Raw genomic sequence first — 26,565 nt, forward strand, 5'->3', positions numbered from 1 at the left:
TTGTGGCAGCTTTGCAGTATTGTTATTGCCATTTTGCATCCAGGCCATATGTGAGGTATAAAAATTCTGCTATTGATGATAATTTTGCTCAAAGATAAACATCAATAAAATGCTAATTGTAATCTATTGAACACATATTAATTTTGTTCAAGGTGTTTGAAGGCAAAAGTCCTTACTTCATTGGTAAAGAGAAAACATCTGTATCATTTACACTACCAGGAGAGTTGCACTAGAAATTAAATGACTTGTTACCTACAATGAAATATCAACATTTTTCAGCTTTTGTTACCGTTCCTACCTCATGCAAACCTTGTAATTCACACAGAGTAGAATCCTTAGCAGTGTCTTTTTGAGTTTGGGATTGCTGAATATCAGAATTAGGGAATCAACACCTGGAAAACTGTACGTTAATGCAGTAATAGGAAAGATCACGTGATTTTGGTTCTTCATTGAATAAATCAGAGCCAAGATCATAATAATGAAATTGATGCTGTACATTACTAGGAAGGAGAGAATACATTTCATGGCTTTGATGTGGGCATCCATGCTGAGGTCCTTCATGGAGTTTGTCTGCATGTTGCGTTTGTGTCTCCAGAGAGACAAGAGAAGGAGAAGGGCAGCAAAGATGACTGCTATGAATGCAGTGGTAGACACAAAGCCAATGATAAATAAAATGGTGAAGAAGTGTTCATCCATACTGGTATTGCATTTCAAATAATTTTCTTCACTGGTGGAATTGAGGTTCTCACACTCTGTTTTATCAGTGGTGGTGTAGACTACGATTCCAAAAACCAAGCCTAAAAGTAATGAACCCAACAAGAACCAGGGTACAATCCTGTCAATTCTTACTTTCAGGTAAATGAAGAATCTGTTCCTGAAATTAGCAATTTTTATACAATAGAAGACACAAAGACAGGCAGAAAACCATATGTTTGAAATTTGAAAAACACCTTGACTAGCTGCAAGTAATTCAAGTAGAGAGTAGACATAAAAGCAATAGGGATGAATTGTCACAAGTAAGTAATACAGCCATGCAATGCACAAATACCAAAACCTGGAGCATCCCAGTGACATCAAGATCTTCTCTTGAGACTTCAAGGTTTTCTTTTTGACCCAAGCCATGAAAATAACAGAAACAATGAAAGCATTTATCCACATGCCAGCAAATGCCTGGGGAGATATGATTGCTATAACCGGGGCACCATAGGAGGTGACATTTGATTGCTCTGGAGAGTCACAGGCTTCCATGGTCGGTGCTGGGGAGCAGTGCTGTGCTGGACAAGGGGGCTGTTGCACCAATGCCAAACACAGGTCAGTGGCTGCTGTTCCCTGAGTGTAACTAATGGCAAGAGGAGCTTTATAGAGCTGCTGGTGGGAGGATGTTGGTGCCGCTATTGTTGAGAGCAGGGCAGGTGCAGGGATGTAAATGTGCTGGGTATTCTGTTACCTGGTGTCAGTGTCACTGTTGACTATTTGAATTTTTGTTCAGGAGGGCTGTGTTGTCTGACACAAAGAGCAGAGATGTTTTCCTGCAATTTACAGGAGTGACCCATGTTTGGTCTGTGTCAGTCTTCAGGATCTGGGTTATGTCCCTTGGCCATCTGTGATGCTCTTTCTGAGCTACTTATTATCTCAGCAGAGCACAGTCAGGGATGTCACTATGCTTTTTCATCCCTGTTTCCAGGACCTGCAAATTTTAACTGAGATTCTGTTACTAGAGTTCATTTATCCTTGTCAGGCATTGAAATCCCTGCTAGTTTTCCCCATGGTAATAATGCCTTAAGATAAAGTAAGGCGCCACATTGCTGGATGGGGAAGGCCATTGAAGAAAAATCAGGACCTTCTTTACCCAAAGTTCAAGATGAAACATATAGAAGAAAAGGGCAAAAATTGGCAGAAGTCTTTGTGGAAGGCTTCACATCTCATCTGCTGGCAATGTGAAAAGTTTAGGCTTGGGACCATGCTGGCTTTCCCCTGCCCTGAAATCCCATCAAGCTTCTAAACGAATTTAAGTTCTGAAAGCTCTGGGGTCATTATCTTGGTTTGGATTCAATCATGTAAAAATACTAGTTCTTTTGATAATTGATGTTGGTGTAGGGCAGAGCATTTGCTTGAGAGAATTTTCATTTCCTCCCTTGGCCTATTATGTGCTTTATGCTCTAGATTGATTTTTCTATGGATTTGCTGACAGAAAACATGGTGTAAGGTTGAGGTTTGGTTTTCTTACCTTGTTTTTCTTCTTGTTGTTTTTGATTTCTGCTTCCTCTCTGCATGCATATATATATATATATATATATGTGAGGAGAATACAAATTATTTGAAAAGCAGAGGGTCTGAAGAAGAAATGAAACAGTATTTATCAAAGTGATGTTTTCTTATTGGTAATTGCTATTCATGTGAACTGACATCAGCAAGAGTGTAGACTGAGCATACACGGTTAACAGAAGAATGTTGATGTCATGAAGAGCTGGAGAGGAATGCCCTGATAAATAATTGCTGTGGAGGGAAATTTCCTGACCTCTTATCCGGTGATTTGGAACTTGATGATACTTAAGATCCCTTCCAACTCACACAATAGCCTTGTCTTAATTGCATTAAGTACAGCCTGATTTTGTCCAGCTCTCCAGGCTGCTTTTATTTATTTTACTCTTGAGGTTTTTTATGTTAATGCCCTTGCTTCTGCTGTGGAACTACTCATGAGCTGTCCCTCTACTCATTAATATTTTGCATGGCAAAAGCACTTTTAACTGTTTCACTAGTCAGTCATAAATCTTGGAATGTGACCCTGTGATATCCTGTTATGGGTTTAGCTTGGTGTGGGGCTAAATGTAGGCTTTGGATTTCAGAGTAGGCCTGAGACTATCAGCTGACTTGAGCTGTGCTGGTCTAGCTGACAGCTGACTACTCTGGCCAATAGTATTCCATACCATATTCCGACATCATCTCCAAATATAAAAGCTGGAGTAGGAGTGGCTTAGTCAGTTCCTTCAAGCTGTGGTGCCAGGAGGACACACTGTACAGCCCCAGGAGGGACAGGAGGGCCAGGTCTGGCACCACCTTACCACCATGTTAGCTTAGAGAAGTAAAATGTTTGTTCTTAGTCTTTCTCTCTCCTTGGGTCTGTCTCTGGGGAATTGAGTTCTCCAGACTGATTTGTAGTTAGAATGGTGAGATTTGTGTTCGAAGAGGAGTGGCGAGTTATTTTTTCTTATTTCTAACTTGTGTAAAGTGTGTGTTATATTTTAGTTTTCATTTTCTCCTTTATGTATAAATATATAGTTTAAGCCTGTTTTGAGGTGTTTTTTTTTTCTTTTCTCCCTTTTCTAGGCACAGGGTAGGAGGCTGACACTCTGTATGGGGCAGTTTGCATTTTCCATGGCAAAACCATTCCTAACTGTTTCACTAATCAATCATAAAAACTTGGAATGTGACCCAAAGCAGTTTTCCATGGAGTGCCAACTCTGGGCAGCCCCTCCCACCGACCTCTGACATCTCCTGTGTGTCAGCTTCCCTGGGCTGGGCACATCACTGCATCTCTCCATGTGGGCTGTGCTGGGGGATAACATGTCCCCTGCAGGTCCAGCTGAGTGGGGCTGGTGCACAGGGCAGTGGTGCTGTGCTGGGTGTCATGTTCTCAAGGCTTCCATGGAGCTGGCAGAAGGTATCTGCAGTGTGGTTTGCTGGGGCTGCCTTGTTTAGTGTGGTGACATCTGCCAGATGCTGGTTTTGCCTGCTGAGCCTTGTGGCATGTGGAATTTTGAGGGATGATGTTGCATGGGATGTGGGGAATAAGATGGATCTTCCAGGGCATTTTTGCAAAATCAGTTTGAAGTGTCATTTTAAGGGATGAAGTGCATGAGTACCAGGTGGGAGGGAAGGGAGGTGTGGTGGTGCCTGTCCTTTGAAGGCCTTTCAGTGAGGAGATGTGTCCAGATAAGGTTCCTAGGATCTGCCTGCAGACCTGATTGACATTGCTGGAGACAATGAAATGGTCAGTTCAGGTTCCTGTCTGTTTATGCTTAAACTATTTAATCTTTATAGGACCTGCTGGGGAGGGTTGACCTTGGGCACCTGCCAAACCCCTATCTAAGAAGTTGTCTCCTCTACTCTTTCCTCCTCATGCTCTTCCCCTGATCCAGCACAAATGCTCTTTTCTAGTGGTTTTACTGTGCCAGAGTCCACTGGTAAAAGTCAATCTCACCTACAAGTAAAACCTGACCAGGAGAGCAGTCACACAGAGCAGGGCAATCCTGTTGTGCAGGAAATAGGGCAGAGAAGACACACAGGGCTGGTGTGGGACGTGGGCTCTGCACTCACCTGTACACACCACGGCCATTCTTGCATTGCTGTTTGTGTGTCAGTGACCACCTGTGGACAGTGACAGGGATCAACATGTTCAACTATCAGCTATCAACCACTGCCAGACAGTGAGACAGCTCATCACATTACACTGGAACAGAGCCACAGCAGCAAGAAATGTGAACCAAAACAGATAAACCTGTTGTTTAGGTCAGTTGTTTCAATCAGCAAATACCAAAGTGTTTGAGGAAGGTTCACAGTATTGCTATTGCCCTTCTGTGTCCAGCCCATGTACCAGGTCTAAACTGAGTTGTTATTGGCGATAATTTAACTCAAAGGATTACCTAAACAAAACTACAACTGAAAGTTTTGTATTTAAGCCACACTATTTTAGTTCAAAGTATTTGAATGACTTCTTCTCAATCTCAGTGATGAAAAGTAAACATCTGTATCATCCACAGTGCCTGGAAAGTTGCATTAGAGATTTAATGACTCCTTTTCTATAATGAAATATCAACATTTCACAAGTGCTACAGTATTTTCCACCATTCCTACCTCATGCAAACCCTGAACTTCACACAGGGCAGGATCTTTATCAATGTCTTTTCCAGTCTGGGATTGCTGAATATCAGAATAAAGGAATAAACTGAAATACAGTGAGAAATATCACAGGACTGCCTTTCTTCGTGACATAAACCATTGCCAAGGTCAAGGATGCAAAGTTGATGGTGTGCATTACTAGGAAGGAGAGAATAGATTTCATGGCTCTGATGTGGCATCCATGCTGAGGTCCTTCATGCAATTTATCTGCATGTTGGGTTTGTGTTTCCAGAGAGAAAAGAGAAGAGCAGCAAAGATGACTGCCATGAATGAAACAGTGTATCCAAAGCCTGTGAGAAAAAACAGAAGAAAAAACATGTTCATCGGTTTTGATATTTGCATTCCAAAAACTACCTGGTCCAGTGGAATCACGGTTGTTACAGAGTAATTTATCAGTGATGTCATAGGCAACAATGCTGATAACGAGCACTGATAAAAGCACTGCCCCAAACAACAGCCACCGTACAATCCTGTCAATTTTTACTTTCAGGTAGTTGAAGAAGCTGTTCCTGAAATTGGCAATTTTTATACAATGAGAGACAGAAAGTCAGACTGAAACTCAGAAATTTGAACACTCCAAAAAAGCCCTGAATAGATACAATTAGTTGAAGTGTGGGCTGAACATAAAGGCAAAGGGAAGAAATTATTGAAAAAAAGGCATGAGATGAACAAATACCTAATCTAGAAGAATCCCAGAAACAGTAAGATATTCTCATTACAGATCAGAAGGGTTTTTTTATCCAAGCAGTGCAAATCACAGACACATGAAAGTGTTTATCCACAATCCACCTGCCAGCAAATACCCAGAGAGTCATGATGTCTCCTGAATGATTGGCCAAACTTCGCAAACGAAGATTTGGGCAGGGCTGTCCCCCCACGTGGGTGTGCCCTTCCAGCCCGCGCAGTGGATTTTTTAGGTGAGGCTCAGCGTGCGCAGAACTGGCCCCACCGTTTAAGTCCCAAGGTCCATCTGCTACTGCCGAGTGAGCTTGGACAGTGCCAGTGAAGTCCTCAGGACTGTCTACAGCACCCGGTACTAACCGGGGCTGACCCTGCTGAGCATCTGAGATCTGACGGGATCAGATGGCAGGGAGGCTTTAACTGCCCAGTACGGTCTCCACTGAGACTCGAACTCACGACCTTGTGATCGGAGTTCGGAGTGCTCACCATTACACCACGGGACCACCCTGATGTCTACTACTATGTCATCATATGAAGTGACATTTGATTGCTCTGGAGAGTCAGAAGCTTCCATGGTTGGAGCTGGGGAGCAGTGCTGTGCTGGACAAGGGGGCTGTTGGTTCAGGAGGACTGTGTTGGGTGACACAAACAGTGGCGATGTTTTTCTGCAGTGGACAGTGTTGTGATTGTGTGAGTGACCCATGTTTGTTCCCTGTACAGCTTGAGGATCTGGGTTCTTTTGTCCCTTGGTCACTGTTGTAGTTTGGAATTATTATGTAAATTCTCTCCCCTGCCACTAACTGCCCATGCCTGTAGTTAACAAAAAGAAGTAGTTAACTGCTGATCGCTTAGGTGGGGGCAGGTTGTCACTTTTGGTTTTAGGGACATTTTTTTTTCCATTCTTAGCTCAGTGGAACGCAGGAGCGGGGGTTGTGCTGCCGAGGAGGGAAGCTGTTCTTTTTTAATCCTGCTCCTGCTGCTGGCACTGCTGGGGCTTCTTGCTGAGCTGCTGCTTTTCTCCTCGCCACGGTTGTTCTCCTGGTTCCCGCATCTGGGGTCCCAGCCTCTGCTCCAGTCTCACCGCCGCCTGCACCGTCACAGCCTGCCCGCCCCGGCTGGGGCAGTGACCTGGGAGAGAGAAGTTTGCAGCTGCTTCCCAGGACACGCGGCGTTTCCCCACTTCCAGTTTTCTTTCTTCATTTGGGACAAGAGACACAGAGAGAGAGACAGAATTCAACTGGGAACTCACCCTGCCGGACTGTGACACTGATACTGCCTCATACGTATAACTCTTCTCCCGGAGGAAACTTGCCAGTGTGGGGGTTGTTGTTGGGTTTTTTTAACTGTGGTGTTGGGGAAGGGGTTTTGCTCTGTTCTGTTTATAGCTGTATCTATACCTACATATATATATATGTATCTATATATATCTCAGTTAAGAACAGTTATCCTTCTTGTATCCATTGTCTGATTAAAGTTCCTTTTCTTAAATTTGATAAAGAGTGGTGTGATTATTGTGGAGGAGGCTCCCTCCCCCGCTTGTGGGTAAACGTTTTGGTTTTTCCCCTCAAACCAAGACAGTCACCTACAATGACAATGTTAGTTTTGGATGCAATTGTTCAAAAATTTTTTTTTTGGTTTTATGATTTTTGTATATTGAGGTAGGGGAGAATATTGCCTTGAGAGAATTTCCATTTCCTGATACTGCCTGTTCTCTGCTTTATGCTTTGGTGTGAGTTTCTTCTGGTTGTTTTCACAGAACAGTAAACATGATGTAGGTTGGGGAGGGGGGTTGTGTTTTCTGTTTGTTTGTTGGTTTTGTTGTTGTTGTTGTTTTTCCCCCTTTTTTTTTGTTTGTTTGTCTTTTTACTTCTTTCTTTCTTGCTTGCTTACTTTCTTCCTTTCTTCCTTCCTGGCTGCCTGTCAGCCTTTATATGTATGTGAGGAGAACAGACATTATTTCAATTACAATAGGTCTGAAGATGAACTTTCTGTGCTGCTACTTTGCCTGTACAGGAACATTAAATGAAAATGTTTCACAAGCAGGACAATACGTGGACTGGAGTTTGGGCTGAGATCTCTCTGCAGAATCTGACACCTTGTAAGAATATAAAGGTTTAAATCCAATTTTCAAATGCTGCCTTCTCAAAGCAGGAAAATGTGGATCAGATGCTTGAAACACAGATGTCTGCTTTTAATTCAAATCCATCCCCTCCAGCACCACTTAAGAAGGGGAAGGAGTCTCCCAGAGACTATGTATTTACCAGCCTATTTTAGATGCCCTCTTTGGATCTCACATAGCACCAGACCACTGTGTTTCTGCACTGGATGAGCACATGAATGTACTGGGATCTCAGAAACAACACACACAGACTGAACTGCTTCCACTGCAGCTTGGTTCAGACTGAACCTCTTCCCTTCCCAAGATCTCTTTCCTTCTCCTTTTGCTATGGGAGAGCTGACATGATTAGCCTTGATTAGCCAACTACTCCGGCTATTGGTATAAAATCTCCTCTGGGGAGATGTTGTGAGCTTTGCATTGAAATCTTAATTCAACCCCAAATCCTCCCTTAGACAAAGAGGGATAACTGGCATGTTCTAAAGTAACATTAGTTAATTGTTTGCTTGTTTCTGGACAGTTGCTGTTCAAAGAGAGGTGGGTTGGTTGGTGAGGCAGCCTGAGAGATTGTGTGGTGTTTGGAAAAGGAGATGTTGCAGGAGTTGAAAGGTTGCTCTGGCCTGAATTGTTCTTTCTCTTATTTCGTGAACTGGAAGGAAGATTTTTGAAGGGGATATTGTGAGAAATGCAACCCTGGCACTTGGCATGAGGTAAAATGTCCGTCTGAGCCTGAGCTGGGACAGCCATGAACAAATCAGATTTTTTTCTGTTGATGGTGGAACTATTTTACATTTACATGACCTGCTCTGGATGGTGAAACTCAGACACTTGCCAGACCCTCACTTAGCCTCTCCTTTACTCTCACTGTACAACAGGGCAGGGGTGAAAAGTAGCCCAGAAAAGCTGATGGTCAAGATTAAAGACATGGAGATGACTTGCCAGTTACTTTCACAAGCAAAATAGACTTGACTTGCAGAAAAGTAAATTTATTGTTGCCAGTTGAATATAGAGTAGGATGATAAGAAACAAACACAAAACTAGAACCCTTCCCTTCACCCCTCCTTAATCACAGGCCAAAACTGACTCTCTCATTCCCAGCATCTCCACATGCTCCCCCACAGTGGCAGAGTGTGACAGGGAAGGTGGGTTGTGGTCAGTTCATAGTGAGTTGTCTCATCCGGTTCTTTCTGCTCTTCTGTTGCTCAAGTGTGGATCCCACCCCTGGGCTGCAGTCCTTTTGGACACACCATTTCCAGTGTGAGGTCTCCATAGGGTGCAATCCTTCAGGGGACACCCATCCCACCTACACTGGCAGACACTCATCCAACTGGTAATATTGCAAAGAGCAGAGCTACAGCAGAAAGAAATGGAAACGAAACTTGAGACAAATCTGTGGTTTAGTCCAGTCCTTTCAATCAGCATAAAAGTCAAAGTGTTTGAGGCAGGTTCACACTATTGTTATTGCCCTTTCACATACAGTCCATGTGATGAGAACTCAATGAATTCCTTATTGACAATAATTAAGTCCAATGATTTATATAAATGAAATGAGAATGATTATTTTAATCATACATATCTGGTTTAAAGAATTTTCATGAAGTTTTCTTCCTTTCAGTGGTGCAGAGAGAAATTCTGTATCTTCCACTCTACCTGGAGAGTTGCATTAGAGATTAAAGGACTTGGTTTCTGTCATGACATATCAACATTTTGCATGGGCTCCAGCTCTTGTTACAGTTCTACCTCATGCAAACCTTGCACTTGACACAGGGTAAAATGCTTAGCAATGTCTTTTCCAATTTGGGATTGCTGAAAATCAAAAGAAGGGAATGAAAAACAGGAAAAACATACTGAAACACATAAATAAGAAACATCATGGGATTCTCCTCCTTCATTGAAGAAATCAGTGTGGAGGTCAAAGATATAAAGTTGATGCTGTACATTACTAGGAAGGAGAGAATAGATTTCATGGCTTTGATGTGGGCATCCACACTGAGGTCCTTCATGGAGTTTGTCTGCATGTTGCGTTTGTGTCTCCAGAGGGAAAAGAGAAGGAGAAGGGCAGAGAAGATGACTGCCATGAGTGAAGTGACAAATCCAAAGCCATAGATAAAAAAAATAGGGAGAAAACCATCATCCATATTGACAGTCACTTTCGAAAAATTTCCTTGACCAGTGGAATTGTTACAGTTCTCTTTACCATCAATGCTGTAGACGAGGGTGCTGAGAGCCAAGGATAACAGCAGTGAACCCACTAAAAGCCAGGGCACAATCCTCTTCAATTTTACTTTGAGGTAGATGAAAAAGACTGTTCCTGAAATTGGCAATTTTTACACAATAAAACCCACAAAGACAGGCTGAAACCCACAAGCTGGAGCAATCAAAAAAGCTCTGAATAGACATCATTAGTGTGTATCTGGGCTGAACACAAAGGTAATGGGGATAAATTATTAAAAGAAAGGAATACAACCACGAGAAGCACAAGTGGAAAAACCTTGAGCATCCCAGTAACAGCAAGATCTTCTCATTGGCGTTCAAGCTTTTCTTTTGACCCAAGCATTGCAAATCACAGAAACAATGAAAGTATTTATCCACATTCCAGCAAATGCCTGGAGAGTGATTAAGGCCACAGCTGTGGCACCATATGAGTTGACATTGAATTGCTCTGGAGAGTGACAATCTTCCATGGCTGGAGCTGGGGAGCAGTGCTGTGCTGGACAAGGGGGCTGTTGCACCAATGCCAAACACAGGTCAGTGGCTGCTGTTCCCTGAGTGTCACAAATGGCAAGAGGAGCTTTATAGAGGTGCTGGGTGGGGGGATTTTGGTGCTGCTCCTCTTGAGAGCAGGGCAGGTGCAGGGATGTAAATGTGCTGGATATTCTGTTACCTGTTGTCAGTGTCTCTGTTGAGTATTTGAATTTTTTGTTCAGGAGGGCTGTGTTGAGTGACACAAAGAGCAGAGATGTTTTCCTGCAGTGGGGAGTGTTGTGATTGTGTGAGTTACCCATGTTGATCCCTGTCAGGCTTGAGGATCTGGTTTATGTCCTTTGGTCACCTTCAAAGACCAAGTTAGATAATTCCTGCAGTCTATAGAGGGCAGAGCATTGCCCTGAGAGAATTTGCATTCCCTGATACTAGCACTTCTTTGGTTTATGATTGGTGTGAGTCTATTCTGTTTTCCTGATAGAATAAGATATACGGTGTGGGGGTTGGGTGGTTTTTGTTTGCTTCTTTCTTTCTTTCTTCTTCTTTCTTTCTTTCTTTCTTTCTTCTTTCTTCTTTCTTTTCTTTCTTTCTTTCTTTCTTCTTTCTTTCTTTCTTTCTTTCTTTCTTTCTTTCGTTTCTTTCTTTCTTTCTTTCTTTCTTTCTTTCTTTTCTTTCTTTTCTTTCTTTTCTTTCTTTCTTCTTTCTTTCTTTCTTTTCTTCTTTCTTTCTTTCTTTCTTTCTTTCCTCTTTCTTTCCTTCTTTCCTTCCTTCTTTCCTTCCTTCTTCCTTCCTCCTTCTTCTTTCTTTCTTTCTTTCCTTTCTTTCTTTTCTTCTTTCTTTCTTTCTTTCTTTCTTTCTTTCTTTCTTTCTTTCTTTCCTTTCTTTCTTTCTTTCTTTCTTTCTTTCTTTCTTCTTTTCTTCTTTCTTCTTTCTTTCTTTCTTTCTTTCTTCTCTTTTCTTCTCTCCACATGTATGTGAGAACAGAAGTTATTGCTATAACAAGCTCCATGAAATTACTGCCATGGAGAAAAGAGACCGGACTTGGGAAAAATTAATTTACTTTATTGTCTGTTGAAAACAGAATAGGATGATGAGAAAGAAGCACAAATCTAGAACCCCTTCCATCCCTTCTTCCATTCCTGGCTTCTCCACCTCCTTCTCTTCAGTGGTAGAGGGGGATGGAGAATGTGGGTTGCAGTTGGGTTCATAAAGAGTTGTCTCTTCCACTCCCGCCTCCTCATGGCTTTTCCACTGCTCAGGTGTGGATCCCCACCCACAGGCTGCTGTCCTTCAGGATTTTCCATCTCCAGAGTGGCTCTCCATAGGCTGCAGCTCTTCTAGGTGCACCCACCCCACCTACACTGTGGGGCACACAGTGATACAGCTGATAATGTTACAAAGAGCAGAGCCACAGCAGAAAGAAATGTAAACAAAAGAGAGAGAAACCTGTGGTTTAGTTCACGTTTTTCAATGAGCAAATACTAAACTGTTTGAGGAAGTTTTACAGTACTGTTATTTGCCCTTTGTCAACGAAATCATGTGTAGAAGGTGTAAATATTTTATTATTTACAATAGTTTTGCTTACAGAGTTACCTAAATTAAAGGATAATATAATTTCTTCAGCTCATTTTAATTTCAGTCCAAGTATTTGACTAATATAATTGTAACTTCAGTGATAAGGAGAGGGGATATCTTTGCCTTCCCTACCTCCTGGACAACTGCATTAGGGGATTAAATTACTTTTTCTCTATAATGAAATATCAATATTTCAATGGGCTCTAGCTTTTATTACAGTTCCTACTTCATGCAAACCATGAATTTCACAACAAGGCAGAATCCTTAGCAATGTTTTTTTCAGTCTGGGATTGCTGCAAATCAGAATAAGGGAATGAACACTTGGAAAAGCACAAAGAAATACATAAATAAGAAAGTATCACATGATTTTTGTTTTAAAACGTGAATAAGACAGAGTCAAAATCAAAAATACAAAGTTGATGCTGTACATTACTAGGAATGAGAGAATAGATTTCATGGCTTTGATGTGGGCATCCACGCTGAGGCCCTTCATGGAGTTTGTCTGCATGTTGTGTTTGTGTCTCCAGAGTGAAAAGAGAAGGAGAAGGTCAGAGAAGATGACTGCCATGAATGAAGTGACAAATCCAAAGCCAGTGATAAAAAAAACAGGGAAAAAGTGTTCATTTACTCTGATACTTGCTTTCCAAATACTTCCTTGACAGGTGTAACTTAGGTTTTTATTGAAAGCTTTATCAGTGATTTCGTAGACAAGGATTCCAATCACCAGGGAGAAAAGCTCTGATCCCAACAGCAGCCAGGGCACCATCCTGTCTATTTTTACCTTCAGGTAGATGAAAAAGCTATTCTGGAAACTGGCAATTTTTATACAATAAAAGACACAAAGACAGACAGAAACCCATAAATGGGAATAATTTAAAAAGCTTTGAATTGATAAAATTAGTTGAAATGTGGGGTGAACGTAAAGGTAATTGGGATGAATTACAGAAAGAAAATAGTATAGGGATGAGATGCACAAATACCAAAACCTGGAGCATCCCAGTAACAGCAAGATCTTCTCGTTAGAGTTCAAGGTTTTCTTTTTGACCCAAGCCATGCAAATCACAAAAATGATGAAAGCATTTATCCACATGCCAGCAAATGCCTCAAAGGTGACGATGGCCACAACTGTGGCACGATATGCGGTGACATTGGATTGGTCTGGAGAGTCACAAAGTTCCATGGTTGGAGCTGGGGAGCAATGCTGTGCTAGACAAGGGGGCTGTTGCACCAATGCCAAACACAGGTCAGTGGCTGCTGTTCCCTGAGCGTCACAGGTGGCAAGAGGAGCTTTATAGAGGTGCTGGTGGGGGGGATTTTCGTGCTGCTGCTCTTGAGAGCAGGGCAGGTGCAGGGATGTAAATGTGTTGGGTATTCTGTTACTTGTTGTCAGTGTCTTTGTTGACTATTTGAATTTTGGTTCAGGAGGGCTGTGTTGGGTGACACAACGAGCAGAGATATTTTTTTCTGCAGTGGACAGTGTTGTGATTGTGTGAGTGACCCATGTTTGATCACTCTCAGCCTTCAGGTTATAAGTTCTTCCATCCCTTGGTTGTGTTTAATGACCAAGTTACTATTCGATGCAGTCATTCAGAATTTTTTTTTATAATTTTTGATTATGAGGGAAGGGAGAATATTGCCTTGAAAGAATTTTCATTTCCTGATACTGCCTGTTTTCTGTCTTATCCTTGGTATGAGTTTCCTGTGGTTTTTCTGACAGAACAGGAAACATAGTGTAGGGTTGGGTGGTTTTCATTTCTTTCTTTCTTTTCTCTATAGGTATGTGAGGAGAAGAGCAATTATTTCTATAAGAACCTGTCTGAAGATGAATTTTCTGTGCTGGCACTGTGCTTGTGCAGGAACATTACATGAAAATGTTACACCATGATGACCAAACCAGAGGTGAAAGTTAGGTTCAGCTCTGTGTGACTAATCAGACACCTTACAAAGAAGATAAGGATAAAAAATCTGAGTCTCAAATACATTTTTTTCCATGCATGGAAGGTGTGGAACAAGTGCTTCAAACAGAGATGTCAGCTTTGAATTTAAATCCATGACATCCAGCATCACTCGAGAAGGATTTTCACAGTCTTTGTATTTACCATCACATGTGCATATTTTGGATGCACTTTTGCATCTCAAATTGTAGCACAACCCACAAATGGCAAGAGGAGCTTTGTAGAGCTGTTGGTGGGGTGGATGTTGGTGCCGCTGGTCTGGAGAGCAGGGCAGGTGCAGGGATGTAAATGTGTTGGGTATTCTGTTAGCTGTTGTCAGTGGCTTTGTTGACTATTTGAATTTTGGTTCAAGAGGGCTGTGTTGGCTGACACAAAGAGCAGAGATGTTTTTCTGCAGTGGGGAGTGTTATGATTGTGTGAGTGAGCCATGTTTAGTCATTGTTAGCCTTCAGGATCTGTGTTCTGTCCCTTGGCCACCAATGTTGCTCTTGCTGAGCAGGGTGTTCTCTCAGCAGAGCCCAGTCAGCACAGTCACTGTGCTCTTTCATCCCAGAGTCTTGGAGCTGGAAAATTCATCTGAGCTGCTGGAAAACTGGTGTTCCTTTTGATCCTCGACAGACATTCAAATCTCTATTACTTTTCCTCATGAAAATGCCTTAAGATTAAGTGAGGAACCACATTGTGAGGTGTGTGGGGAGGCACTGATAGGACAGCTGAATGTTTTTTCTTCTGGGGTTAAGTTAGAACATATGCAGGAACAGGGTAGAAATCATCACAAGTCCCCGTGCAAGGGCTCCAGACTCATCTGCTGGCAGTATGAAAAGTTATGTCCATGGAACCCAACCACCATGTTGGGTTCCTCCCTCACCTAAATACCCTCAAGCTTACAAATGGATTTCAGTCATGAAAACTGAGTTTTTGTTTTGGTTTGAAACCTTGGCAGAATGCTATAAACCATAGTGACAATGATGCCTACCACCGCTGAGAAAAGGGAGAAATAACTGGGAACTTAAACCTGAAACAGACAACTGGGTTATATATTTACACACAAAAAAAGGGAAAATTGAAAGTAAACTACAATATAAAGTAGTTAGATATAACAAATAATTCTTTCACCTCCCCACCCAACAGAAAACTGAACCCTTCCAAACACAAATCTCACTATTCTGGCTACAAAATCACCCCAGATAACTCAACCTCCCAAGGGACAGACCCAAAGAGAGAGAAAACCAAGAAAAAATATTTTATTTTCCTGAGACAACATAGCAGTGAAGAGGACAGCAGCAGCGTCCTGTAAGTACTATGGCCATAGTCAGAAGAGAAAAGCATCTCCTCCTCCACTGTATTTATATTTGAGATGACATAAGAATATGGTATGGAATACCATTGGCCAGTCGAAGCCCAGCTCACATCAGCTCATAATCTAAGGCCTGCTCTGAAAACTAATGTCTAAATTTAGACTTACAGCTACTTAAACCCAGGAAATTTTTTCAACATGAAAAGTGTGTTAACCTCTGTAGGGCATCGAGTGCCCTTGGAGCAGGTTAGTACAAGACCTTGCACATGAGATCTTGTACATCAGGACCAGAGGTACCAGGGAGATCTTGGCTGATGTGGTGTAACAAGGAAAAATTGAAATAACAGCAAAAAGCTCTGTGGCTACAAAAAATATATCACCAGTAATATCTCTTCAGAATAATGATGTCCTTTTTATCTGGGGGACAGAAATGCAATCACTGTGTTCTGTGAATGTTGATATCACGTGCTCCTGTTTGCATGTTTTTGTCAAGGCCCTTGTACATTGGTGGAAAACAACAGAGGAAAACTCATGGGTTGATATAAATGCAGATAGGTGATTCATCAGTTACTGTCACGGACAAAATAGAGTCGAATTGGAAAAAATTAATTGAATTTATTGCCACTTGAAAAGAGAGTAGAGTGAGGAGGAACAAAGACTAAACTGGAACCTGCTGCCTTCACCTCCCATTCATCCCAGGCTCAGCCTCTCTCTTTCATTCCCAGATTCTCTACCTCCTTCCTTCCCAGATTCTCTACCTCCTCCCCTAAAAGCAATGCATGGAAACGGAAAATGGGGTTTGCAGTCAGATCATAACCAGCTGTCTCCATTCCTTCTTTCTCACATGCTCTTCTCCTGCTCCGGTGTGGGTCTGTGCCATGGGCTGCAGTTCTTCAGGATACACCCTATTGTGCTGTGGTGTCATCCATGGGCCAAAGGTGGATTTCAGGTGCCCTATGGACTTGTGTGGGCTGCAGGTATGCAGCTGCCTCACCATGGTCTTCTCCATGAGGCAGCCTTGACCTTGCCCAACTGAGACCCCCATGGACCCCATCACTAGCACCCTGCCTGAGAACCCTGTACATTTGCCTGTGGGTCACTGTGGGATGAAAGCAGGATGAGATTCCATGCTGCAGCTGGGACACAAAACAAGTAAAAGGAGACCAGGAGAAGAGTCACACAGAGCAAGGCAATCCTGTTCATGCAGGAAGTGGAGTAGAGAGCAGCTACAGAGGACTGATGCTGGAAGTGGGCTCTACAACCACCTGTGCACCCCACGGCCATTCCTGCATCGCTGTTTGTGTGTCAGTGACCACTTCTGGAGAGTGATAGGAATCAACATGTTCTCATATCAGTTAGTAACCACTGCACACAGTGTTACAGATCCTTATATTACACAGTTATAAACCACTGACAGAGACATCATAACACACTGGAAGACAGGCAGATCAGAATGATATATAAACCCAAACTGAAACAAATTAGTGTTTTAGTTCAGTTCTTACAATCAATGAATGCCAAAGCATTTGTGGCAGGTTTGCAGTACTGTTATTGCCCCTTTGCATCCAGCCCAGGTGTACAAGGTCTAAAAGTCTTTGCTATTTACAACAATTTAGCTTCAAGAATTATCTAAACTAAATGAGAATAATAATTTATTGAACTCGTAATAATATTACTACAAAGAATTTGAATTACATATTCTTAACCTCAGTGATGAACATCTGTATCATCTCCATTGGCTGGAGAGTTGCATTAGAAATTAATAGATTTGTTTTCTATAGAGAAATATCAACATTTTGCAAGGCCTTCAGGTCTTGCTACAGTTCCTACTTGATGCAATCCTTGCAGTTCACACAGGGCAGAATCCTTAGCAGTATCTTCTTCAGTTTAGGATTGCTGAAAATCAGAATAAGGGAATGAAGAACTGGAAAAGCATAGTGAATTAAGTAAATTAGAAAGATCATGTCATTTTCATTTTTCTTAGAATAAACGAGAGTCAAAATCAAAGATACAAAGTTGATGCTGTACATAATTAGGAAGGAGAGAATAGATTTCATGGCTTTGATGTGGGCATCCATGCTGATGTCCTTCGTGGAGTTTGTCTGCATGTTGTGTTTGTGTCTCCAGAGAGAAAAGAGAAGGAGAAAAGCAGAGAATATGACTGCTGTGAATGAAGTGGCAAATACAAAGCCAATGAGAAAGTAACTAGGGAGAAAATGTTCCTCTATTCCAATATTTGCTTTCCAAATAATTCCTTGACAGGTCAAATTGGCGTTGTTCCTGAGTGCTCTGTCAATCATCTTGTATACAAGGATTCCAATCACCAGGGAGAAAAGTACTGATCCCAACAAAAGCCAGGGCATCATCTTGTCAATTTTTACTTTCAGGTAGATGAAGAATCTGTTCTGGAAATTGGCAATTTTTATACAATAAAAGACGCAAAGACAGGCTGAAACCCAGAAATTAGAAAAATTTAAAAAGTTCTGAACACTCTCAGCTAACTCAAATACATGGTGAACAAAAATGTAATTGGGATAAAATGTTGCAAGAAAGGAATTTACCCATGCAATGCACAAATACCAGAACCTGGAGCAACCCAGGAACAGCAAGATCTTCTCATTAGAGTTCAAGGTTTTCTTTTTGACCCAAGCCATGCAAATCACAGAAACAATCAAAGCATTTATCCACATGCCAGCAAATGCCTCAAGGGTGACGATGGCCACTGTCATGGCATTGTAGGAAGTGACACTGGGTTGGTCTGGTGAGTGACAATCTTCCATGGTTGGAGCTGGGGAGCAGTGCTGTGCTGGACAAGGGGGCTGTTGCACCAATGCCAAACACAGGTCAGCGGTTGCTGTTCCCTGAGTGTCACTTATGGCAAGAGGAGCTTTATAGAGCTGCTGAGGTGGAGATTTTGGCGCCGCTGTTGTTGAGCAGGGCAGGTGCAGGGATGTAAATGTGCTGGGTATTCTGTTACTTGTTGTCAGGGTCTCTGTTGACTATTTGAATTTTTGTTCAAGAGGACTGTGTTGGGTGACACAAAGAGCAGAGATGTTTTTCTGCAGTGGACAGTGTTCTCTCAACAGAATAGAGTCAAGACTCTTTCATCCCAGAGTCTTGGAGCTGCAAAGTTCAGCTGAGATGCTGGAAAAATGGTGTTCCTTTTGATCCTTGACAGGCATTCAAATCTCTATTAGATTTCCACCTGGTAACGTCTCAGGATTAAGTGAGGAACCACATAGGGGTGTGGGTGGGGAGGCACTGATAGGACAGCTGAATGTTTTTTCTTCTGGGGTTAAGTTAAAACATATGCAGGAACAGGATAGAAATCATCATGAGTCCTTGTGTAAGGGCTCCAATCTCATCTGCTGGCACTACAAGATGTTTTAGGGATGGGACCATGCTGGGTTCCTGCCTCACCTAAATGCTCTCAAGCTTACAAATTAATTCCCGTGCTAAAAGCTGTGTTTTTCTAACAGGCATGGTGTGTTATGCTCTGTAGGGCACTGACTGCCCTTGGAAACTGGTTAGTACCAGACCTTGCATACTGGACCTTGCACATCAGTAGTACGGGTACCAAGGAGATCTTGGCTGATGTTGGGCTGTAAGAAGGAAAACCTGAAATCACAGCAAAAAGATCTGTACAAAAAGAAATGAACCACCAGTAATTTCCCTCCAGAATAATGATGGCTTTTTTTTCTGGGGGAGAGAAATGCAATCACTGTGTTCTGTGAATATTCATATCACATGCTCCTGTTTGCATGGTTTTGTGATGTCTCTTGTAAATTGGTGGTAAATACCACAGGAAAACTCATGGCTTGATATAAATGCAGATAGATGACAACAAGTACTGTCATCGACAAAAGAGAGTCGACTTGGAAAAAATTAATTGTATTTATTGCCACTGGAAAATAGAGCGAGGAGGAACAAAGACTAAACTGGAACCTGGTGCCTCCACCCCTACTGTGTTGTGGTGTCATTCATGGGCCAGAGTGACTCTCAGCTGTCCAATGGACTTGTGTGGGCTGCAGGGGCTCAGCTACCTCACCATAGTCTTCCCCATGGGCTGCAAGGGAATTTCTTCACCAGCACATGGAGCAATCCCTCCCTGTCCTTCCCTAGCCCTGTTTGCTGCAGAACTGTTTCTCACTTTATTCTTCACTCCTCTCTGCTGGGCCATATTTCTCTCCTACTTTAAATACATTTTCCCAGGGGAGCCACGATCATCATTGGTGGGCTGTAGCAAAGAATTTCTTACAGAGAATGGAAGTGTGAGCAATCCTGCCTCTTTGCATTCTCTGAAGCTGGTGGAGAGATAAGCTGAGGCAAGACACCTGCGGTCAGCTATGGGAAAGAAGTATGCTGACGTAGTTTAATGTAAACATTGTATTCGTGGACCTTTGTATGTAACCAATGAGAGGTGTTATTCTGTCACGTGAACACTCTCATTTAGCCAGTCTGCATAAGGAATGGGGCGTGTGAACAATGCTTTGGGTTATAATAGGCACGTGTGCAATCTGAATCAATGGCATTCACCTGATTATATTGGTCTGTGCGTGATGTCCTTTGATCCTCCGTGAAATATTTTTGCTTTAGTGGGCTGAGGTGTGTCCTTTGCTTTGTCCATTGAATTGCCTGGATCAAGCTTTACCTGGCATAGAGCAGCCTTGACATTCTCCAGCTGAGATCCCCACAGATCCCACTCACCATCACCTGGCCTGAGCACCCTGTCCATCTGCCTGTTGGTCAGTGTGGGATGAAAGCAGGACTAGATTCCATGCTGCAGCTTGCACACAAGTTAAAGGAGACCAGGAGAACAGTAACACAGAGCAGGGAAATGATATGCTTGTAGGAAGTGAGGCAGAGAAGACACACAGGGCTGATGGTGGAGGTGGGCTCTGCACCTACCTCTGCACCCCACGGCCATTCGTGCATCGCTGTTTGTATGTCAGTGACCACTTCTGGAGAGTAATAGGGATCATCATGTTCTCATATCAGTTACCAACCACTACCAGAGTGTCTTGGTTTGAGATAAGCAACTGCCAACCCCCCCAAGCACAGAGAGAAAAGCCTCCCTCCTAACACCAGGGAAAGGGAGGAAAAGAGAGGGGAAAGAAAAAAAACACTTCAAACTGCATTTATACTAAATCTACATATATTTTTCACAGAAAGAAAGAGACAATTAGAAGAGAGTACAAATATACAATCACACAAGTCTACAACAACAAGTTCCCCACCTCAACTTCTTAACGAACACACAAATTCTACTGTCTTAACTACACATTACTTAAGAAGAAGCTTATTCCCCAGGCAGACAAACTCAAGCAGAAAGGAGAGACCCAGAACAACGCATTTTACTTTCCTGAGGTACCCCGTGAGCCAGTGGTGGGCCTGGTCCTCTCCATCCCCCCTGGGACAGCATCGTGTGTCCTCCCAAGAGGAGGCTGAGAAGCGACTGCCTTAACCACTCCCACACTGGTTCCTCCTTCCCTGGAGATGATGTCATAATGTGGTATGGAATACAAAATTACTGGCTAGAAGAGGTCAGCTGTTAGCTCAGCCCAGCTCAAGTCAGCTGACAGCTTCGGCCTAGTCCACACTTCAGAGCCCAAATGTAGGCCCACCTGGGTGAACCCATAACACAGAGTGATACAGATCCTAACATTACGCAGTTATAAACCACTGAGGGAGACATCTCATCATATCACACAGGAAGAAAGGCACATCACAAAGATATGTAAACCAAAACTGAAACAAATTGGTGTTTTAGTTCAATTCTTACAATCAATGAATGCCAAAGCATTTGTGGCAGGTTTGCAGTACTGTTATTGCCCCTTTGCATCCAGCCCAGGTGTACAAGGTCTAAAAGTCTTTGCTATTTACAACAATTTAGCTTCAAGAATTATCTAAACTAAATGAGAATAATTATTTATTGAACTCATAATAATATTGCTACAAAGAATTTGATTTACTTATTCTTAACCTCAGAGATGAACATCTGTATCATCTCCATTGGCTGGAGAGTTGCATTAGAAATTAATAGATTTGTTTTCTATAGAGAAATATCAACATTTTGCAAGGCCTTCGGGTCTTACTACAGTTCCTACTTCACACAGGGCAGAATCCTTAGCAGTATCTTCTTCAGTTTAGGATTGCTGAAAATCAGAATAAGGGAATGAAGAACTGGAAAAGCATATTGAATTAAGTAAATTAGAAAGACCATGTCATTTTCATTTTTCTTAGAATAAACGAGAGTCAAAATCAAAGATACAAAGTTGATGCTGTACATTATTAGGAAGGAGAGAATAGATTTCATGGCTTTGATGTGGTCATTGTCGGATACTGAAACGGTTAATGATTTATGTATTCTAGGAGACTTTGCAGGCTTTTGACTTTGCATTATACACCTGATGGGCAGTTGGGGCCCATCCCTCCCTCCACTGCTAAAAGTGTCAAGCCCTGAAGAGGCAAGAAGAGCTGTTACCTTACCCTTCTCATGAACCCTGTGCCCATCATGAAAGGCGGGAAGAATATTGGGGGTTTGTAGCCCGTCTGGTGACACTACTTCATGGAAAACAACCCCCTGACTTGGGGGACATAAAAAAGGCTTGCTGAGGGTATATATATGGACTAGTGACTTTGGGGTTTTGGGTTCTATTCCTGGCCCAATCTGCCTGCAGATCGAGACCATGGCCTTCAGGACTGCTGAGATGCAACGCTGGATCCCTGGGCAGTGACTATGTGAACCTTTTCATTCTTATCTTTTCTTTTTCCTTGCTGTCCTGGACTCTTCTCCTGTCTTTCTTCCCCCTATGCTTCTCCCCCCCGCCCAAGGTTATTTTCTGTGTCACATTATACGGAATTGTTAAAATAAACACAGATTCTGTAGTGTCATTTCACCTTAATCCACCCCACAGGAATTATTGATAACAATCTAGGTCACTCCGGTCTCCTTTTCCAGGGGCAGGTCATAACAGGACATCCCTCATGGAGTTTGTCTGCATGTTGTGTTTGTGTCTCCAGAGAGAAAAGAGAAGAAGAGCAGAGAAGATGAGTGCCATGAATGCAGTGACAAACACAAAGCCTATGAGAAAGTAACTAGGGAGAAAATGTTCCCCTATTCCAATATTTGCTTTCCAAATAATTCCTTGACAGGTCAAATTGGCGTTGTTCCTGAGTGCTCTGTCAATCATCTTGTAGACGAGGATTCCAATCACCAGGGAGAAAAGCACTGACCCCAACAAGAGCCAGGGCATCATCTTGTCAATTTTTACTTTTAGGTAGATGAAGAATCTGTTCCAGAAATTGGCAATTTTTATAAAATAAAAGATGCAAAGACAGGCAGAAACTCACAAATTGGAACAATTAAAAAGTTCTGAGCACACTCTGCTAGCTGAAATATATGTTGAAGAAAAATGTAATTGGGATAAATTATTGCAAGAAAGTAATTTACCCATGCAATGCACAAATACCAGAACCTGGAGCAACCCAGAGAAAGCAAGATGTTCTCGTTACAGTTCAACATATTCTTTTTGACCCAAGGCATGCAAATCACACAAACAATGAAAACATTTATTCACATGCCATCAAATGCCTGGGGAGCAAAGATGGCCACAGCTGTGGCACCATAGGAGGTGACATTTGATTGCTCTGGAGAGTCACAGGCTTCCATGGTCGGTGCTGGGGAGCAGTGCTGTGCTGGACAAGGGGGCTGTTGCACCAATGCCAAACGCAGGTCAGTGGCTGCTGTTCCCTGAGTGTCACAAATGGCAAGTGGAGCTTTATAGAGCTACTGGGGGGGGCAGGGAATTTTGGTGCCGCTGGTCTGGAGAGCAGGGCAGGTGCAGGGATGTAAATGTGCTGGGTATTCTGTTACCTGTTGTCAGGGTCTCTGTTGACTATTTGAATTTTGGTCCAGGAGGGCTGTGTTGCTGGCACAAAGAGCAAAGATGTTTTTCTGCAGTGGGGAGTGTTGTGATTGTGTGAGTGAGCCATGTTTGATCCCTATCAGGCTTCAGGATCTGGATTCCTCTGTTCCTTGGTCACCTTCAAAGACCAAGTTAGATAATTGCTGCAGTCTATGTAGGACAGAGCATTGCCCTGAGAAGAATTTAATTTCCAAATATTGCCTCTTCTTTGGTTTATGCTTGGTGTGAGTTTCTTCTGGTTTTCTGATAGAACAGGAAACACGGTGTAAGGTTTATGGTTTTTTTTTCTTTCTTTCTTCTCTCCATATATATGTGAGGAGAAGAAAAGTTATTCCCATAATAACCTGCTTGAAATTACTCTCATGGAGAAAACAGACCCGAATTGGGGAAAATGAATTTACTTTATTGTCTATTGAAAACAGAATAGGATGATGAGGAAGAAGCACAAACCTAGAACCTCTTCCCCCTTCTTCTTATTCACAGTCCAAAATTCACTCCTCAATTCCTGGCTTCTCCACCTCTGTTCAGTGGTACAGGGGAGTGGGGAATGGGGTTTTCAGTCTATTCATAATGAGTTGTTTCTTCCACTCCTTCCTTCTCATGCTCTTCTGTTGCTCAGGTGTGGATCCCATCTTTAGGCTGCTGTCCTTCAGGATTTGCCAGCTCCAGAGTGGGCGCTCCATAGGCTGCAGCCCTTCAAGGTTAACCCACCCCAGCTACACTGTGGGACAGACAGTGATACAACTGATAATGTTACAAAGAGCAGAGCCACAGCAGAAAGAAATGTAAACCAAAAGAGAGAAAAAACTTTGGTTCAGTTCATTCATTTCAGTTAGGAAATGCCAAAATATTTGTGAGAAGTTTACAGTAGTTATTGCCCTTTGCAACCATCCCATGAATGAGGTTTAAATGAAGTCATTATTGACAATAATTCCATTCAAAGAATATTCTAAATTAAATGAAAATAATGATAATTTATTTAACTCTCATTAATTTAAAGTATTTGAATCAAATTTTCTTAATGTATGTGGAAGTGTCAACTTCTGTATCATCTACACTGCCTTGAGCATTGCATTAGAGATTTGTTGCATTTGCAAGGCTCCAGATTTTGTTACAGTTCCTACCTCAGGCAAACCTTGCACCTCACACAGGATAGAACCCTTAGCAGCGTCTTTTCCAGTTTGGGATTGCTGAAAATCAAAAGAAGGGAATGGACACCTGGAAAAGCAAACAAGCATACATAAACAAGAAACATTGCGGGATTTTCCCCCTCGGCTTCATAAATCATTGTCACGATGAAAGATGTACAATTGATGATGTACATTGCTAAGAAGGAGAGAATAGATTTCATGGCTTTGATGTGGGCATCCATGCTGAGGTCCTTCATGGAGTTTGTCTGCATGTTGCGTTTGTGTCTCCAGAGAGAAAAGAGAAGGAGAAGGGCAGAAAACATGGCCACCATGAATACAGTGGCATATCCAAAGCCAGTGAAAAAATAAATAGGGAAAAATTGTTCAACCATCTGAAATTTCACTTTCCACAAATTTCCTGACCCAGTAGAATTGGTACATTGCAGTTTATCACTGATATTGTAGGAAAGGATTCCAATAGCCAGGGAGAAAAGCACTGATCCCAACAAAAGCGCTGGCACCAACTCGTCAATTTTTACTTTCAGGTAGATGAAAAAGCTGTTCCTGAAAATGGCAATTTTTATACAATAAAACCCACAAAGACAGGCAGTAACACACAAGTTGGAACAATTAAGAAAGCTCTGAACACCTTCAGCTGTTTGACGTCTGGGGTGAATATGAAGGTAATTGGGATAAATTACAGAAAGAAAGGAATATATCCATGAGATGCACAAATACCAAAACCTGGAACATCCCAGTAACAGCAAGATCTTCTCATTGGAGTTCAAGGTTTTCTTTTTGACCCAAGCTATGCAAATCACAGAAACAATCAAAGCGTTTATCCACATGCCAGCAGAGACCTCCAGAGTAACGATGGTCACTACCATGGCATTGTATATAGTCATATTGGGTTGTTCTGGAGAGTGACAAGCTTCCATGGTTGGAGGTGGGGAGCAGTGCTGTGCTGGACAAGGGGGCTGTTGCACCAATGCCAAACACAGGTCAGTGGCTGCTGTTCTCTGAGTGTCACAAATGGCAAGAGATGCTTTATAGAGCTGCTGAGGTGGGGGGGACTTTGGCATCACTGCTTTTGAGAGCAGGGCAGGTGCAGGGATGTAAATGTGCTGGGTATTCTGTTACCTGATGTCTGTGTCACCGTCGACTACTTGAATTTTGATTCGGGGGGGGGCTCTGTTGAGTGGCACAAAGAGCAAGATGTTTTTCTGCAGTGGAGAGTGCTGTGGTTGTGTGAGTGAGCCATGTTTGATCCCTGTCAGGCTTCAGGATAGGTGTTCTTCTGTCCCTTGAACACCAATGACACTCTTCCAGAACAGGGTATTCTCACAACAGAGCACAGTCAGGGCAGTCAATGTGCTCTTTCATCCTGGAGCTGCCTCAACTTAGAGCTGCAAAGTTCAGCCGAGGTGCTGGAAAACTGGTGTTCCTTTTGATCCTTGACAGGCATTCAAATCTCTATTAGATTTCCCCCTGGTAATGTCTTAAGATTAAGTGAAGAACCACTCAGTGGTGTGGGTGGGGTGGCACTGATAGGACAGCTGAATGTTTTTTCTTCTGGGGTTGAGTTAAAACATATGCAGGAACAGGGTAAAAATCATCACGAGTACCTGTGCAAGGGCTCCAATCTCATCTGCTGGCACTGTGAGATATTTTAGGAATGGGACCATGCTGGGTTCCTCACCTAAATGCCCTCAAGCTTACAAATTAATTTCTGTCCTGAAGGCTGTGAGTTTTTTCAACAGGCAGGTGTGTTATGCTCTGTAGGGCACTGACTGCCCTTGGAAATTGGTTAGTACAGGATCTTGCATATTGAACTGTGTACATCAGTACTACAGGTAGCAGGGAGATCTCAGCTGATGCTGTGATGCAACAGGAAAAGCTTGAAATCACAGAAAAAAGCTCTGTGCCAAAAGAAATAAACCACCAGTAATTTCGCTTCAGAATAATGATTCCCTTTATTTTCTGGGGGAGAGTAATGCAATCACTCTGTTCTGTGAATATTCATATCACTTGTTCCTCTTTGGATGGTTTTTGGATGACTCTTGTACATTGGTGGAAAATAACGGAGGAAAATTCATGGGTTGATATAAATGCAGATGGGTAATTCAGAAAATACTGATATGGATAAAACAGAGTTCAATTGCATAAAATGGCTTGAATTTTTTGCCAGTTGAAAAGAAAGTAGAGTGAAGAGGAACAAAGACTAAGCTGGAGCCTGCTGCCTCCATCTCCCATTCATCCCAGACTCAATCTCACTCCCTTA

General features: G+C 42.4%; 5 protein-coding genes and 2 pseudogenes across 5 annotated transcripts; all 7 read right to left on the reverse strand.

The window, feature by feature from the left end:
* Positions 1-294: 294 nt before the first annotated feature.
* LOC139668232 (taste receptor type 2 member 103-like) lies at positions 295-1,248 on the reverse strand. Its single transcript, XM_071547756.1, has one exon. The coding sequence runs from the start codon at positions 1,246-1,248 to the stop codon at positions 295-297; it is 954 nt and encodes a 317-aa protein (XP_071403857.1).
* Positions 1,249-4,850: 3,602 nt separating this feature from the next.
* LOC139668536 (taste receptor type 2 member 123-like) lies at positions 4,851-6,154 on the reverse strand (annotated as a pseudogene).
* Positions 6,155-9,432: 3,278 nt separating this feature from the next.
* LOC139668233 (taste receptor type 2 member 9-like) lies at positions 9,433-10,380 on the reverse strand. The gene is given in 3 exon segments (XM_071547757.1): positions 9,433-9,999; positions 10,001-10,245; positions 10,248-10,380. Coding segments are annotated over 3 exon segments (945 nt in total).
* A 1,952-nt stretch (positions 10,381-12,332) lies between these two features.
* LOC139668234 (taste receptor type 2 member 7-like) lies at positions 12,333-13,154 on the reverse strand. Its single transcript, XM_071547758.1, has one exon. The coding sequence runs from the start codon at positions 13,152-13,154 to the stop codon at positions 12,333-12,335; it is 822 nt and encodes a 273-aa protein (XP_071403859.1).
* A 3,898-nt stretch (positions 13,155-17,052) lies between these two features.
* LOC139668235 (taste receptor type 2 member 105-like) lies at positions 17,053-18,006 on the reverse strand. Its single transcript, XM_071547759.1, has one exon. The coding sequence runs from the start codon at positions 18,004-18,006 to the stop codon at positions 17,053-17,055; it is 954 nt and encodes a 317-aa protein (XP_071403860.1).
* Positions 18,007-21,329: 3,323 nt separating this feature from the next.
* On the reverse strand, positions 21,330-22,898 carry LOC139668236 (taste receptor type 2 member 7-like; annotated as a pseudogene).
* Positions 22,899-24,274: 1,376 nt separating this feature from the next.
* LOC139668238 (taste receptor type 2 member 9-like) lies at positions 24,275-25,222 on the reverse strand. The gene has a single exon (XM_071547762.1). The coding sequence runs from the start codon at positions 25,220-25,222 to the stop codon at positions 24,275-24,277; it is 948 nt and encodes a 315-aa protein (XP_071403863.1).
* Between the last annotated feature and the right edge of the window lie 1,343 nt (positions 25,223-26,565).

This window comes from Pithys albifrons, chromosome 2 (genome assembly GCF_047495875.1).
Source record: "Pithys albifrons albifrons isolate INPA30051 chromosome 2, PitAlb_v1, whole genome shotgun sequence".
NCBI lineage: Eukaryota > Metazoa > Chordata > Aves > Passeriformes > Thamnophilidae > Pithys > Pithys albifrons.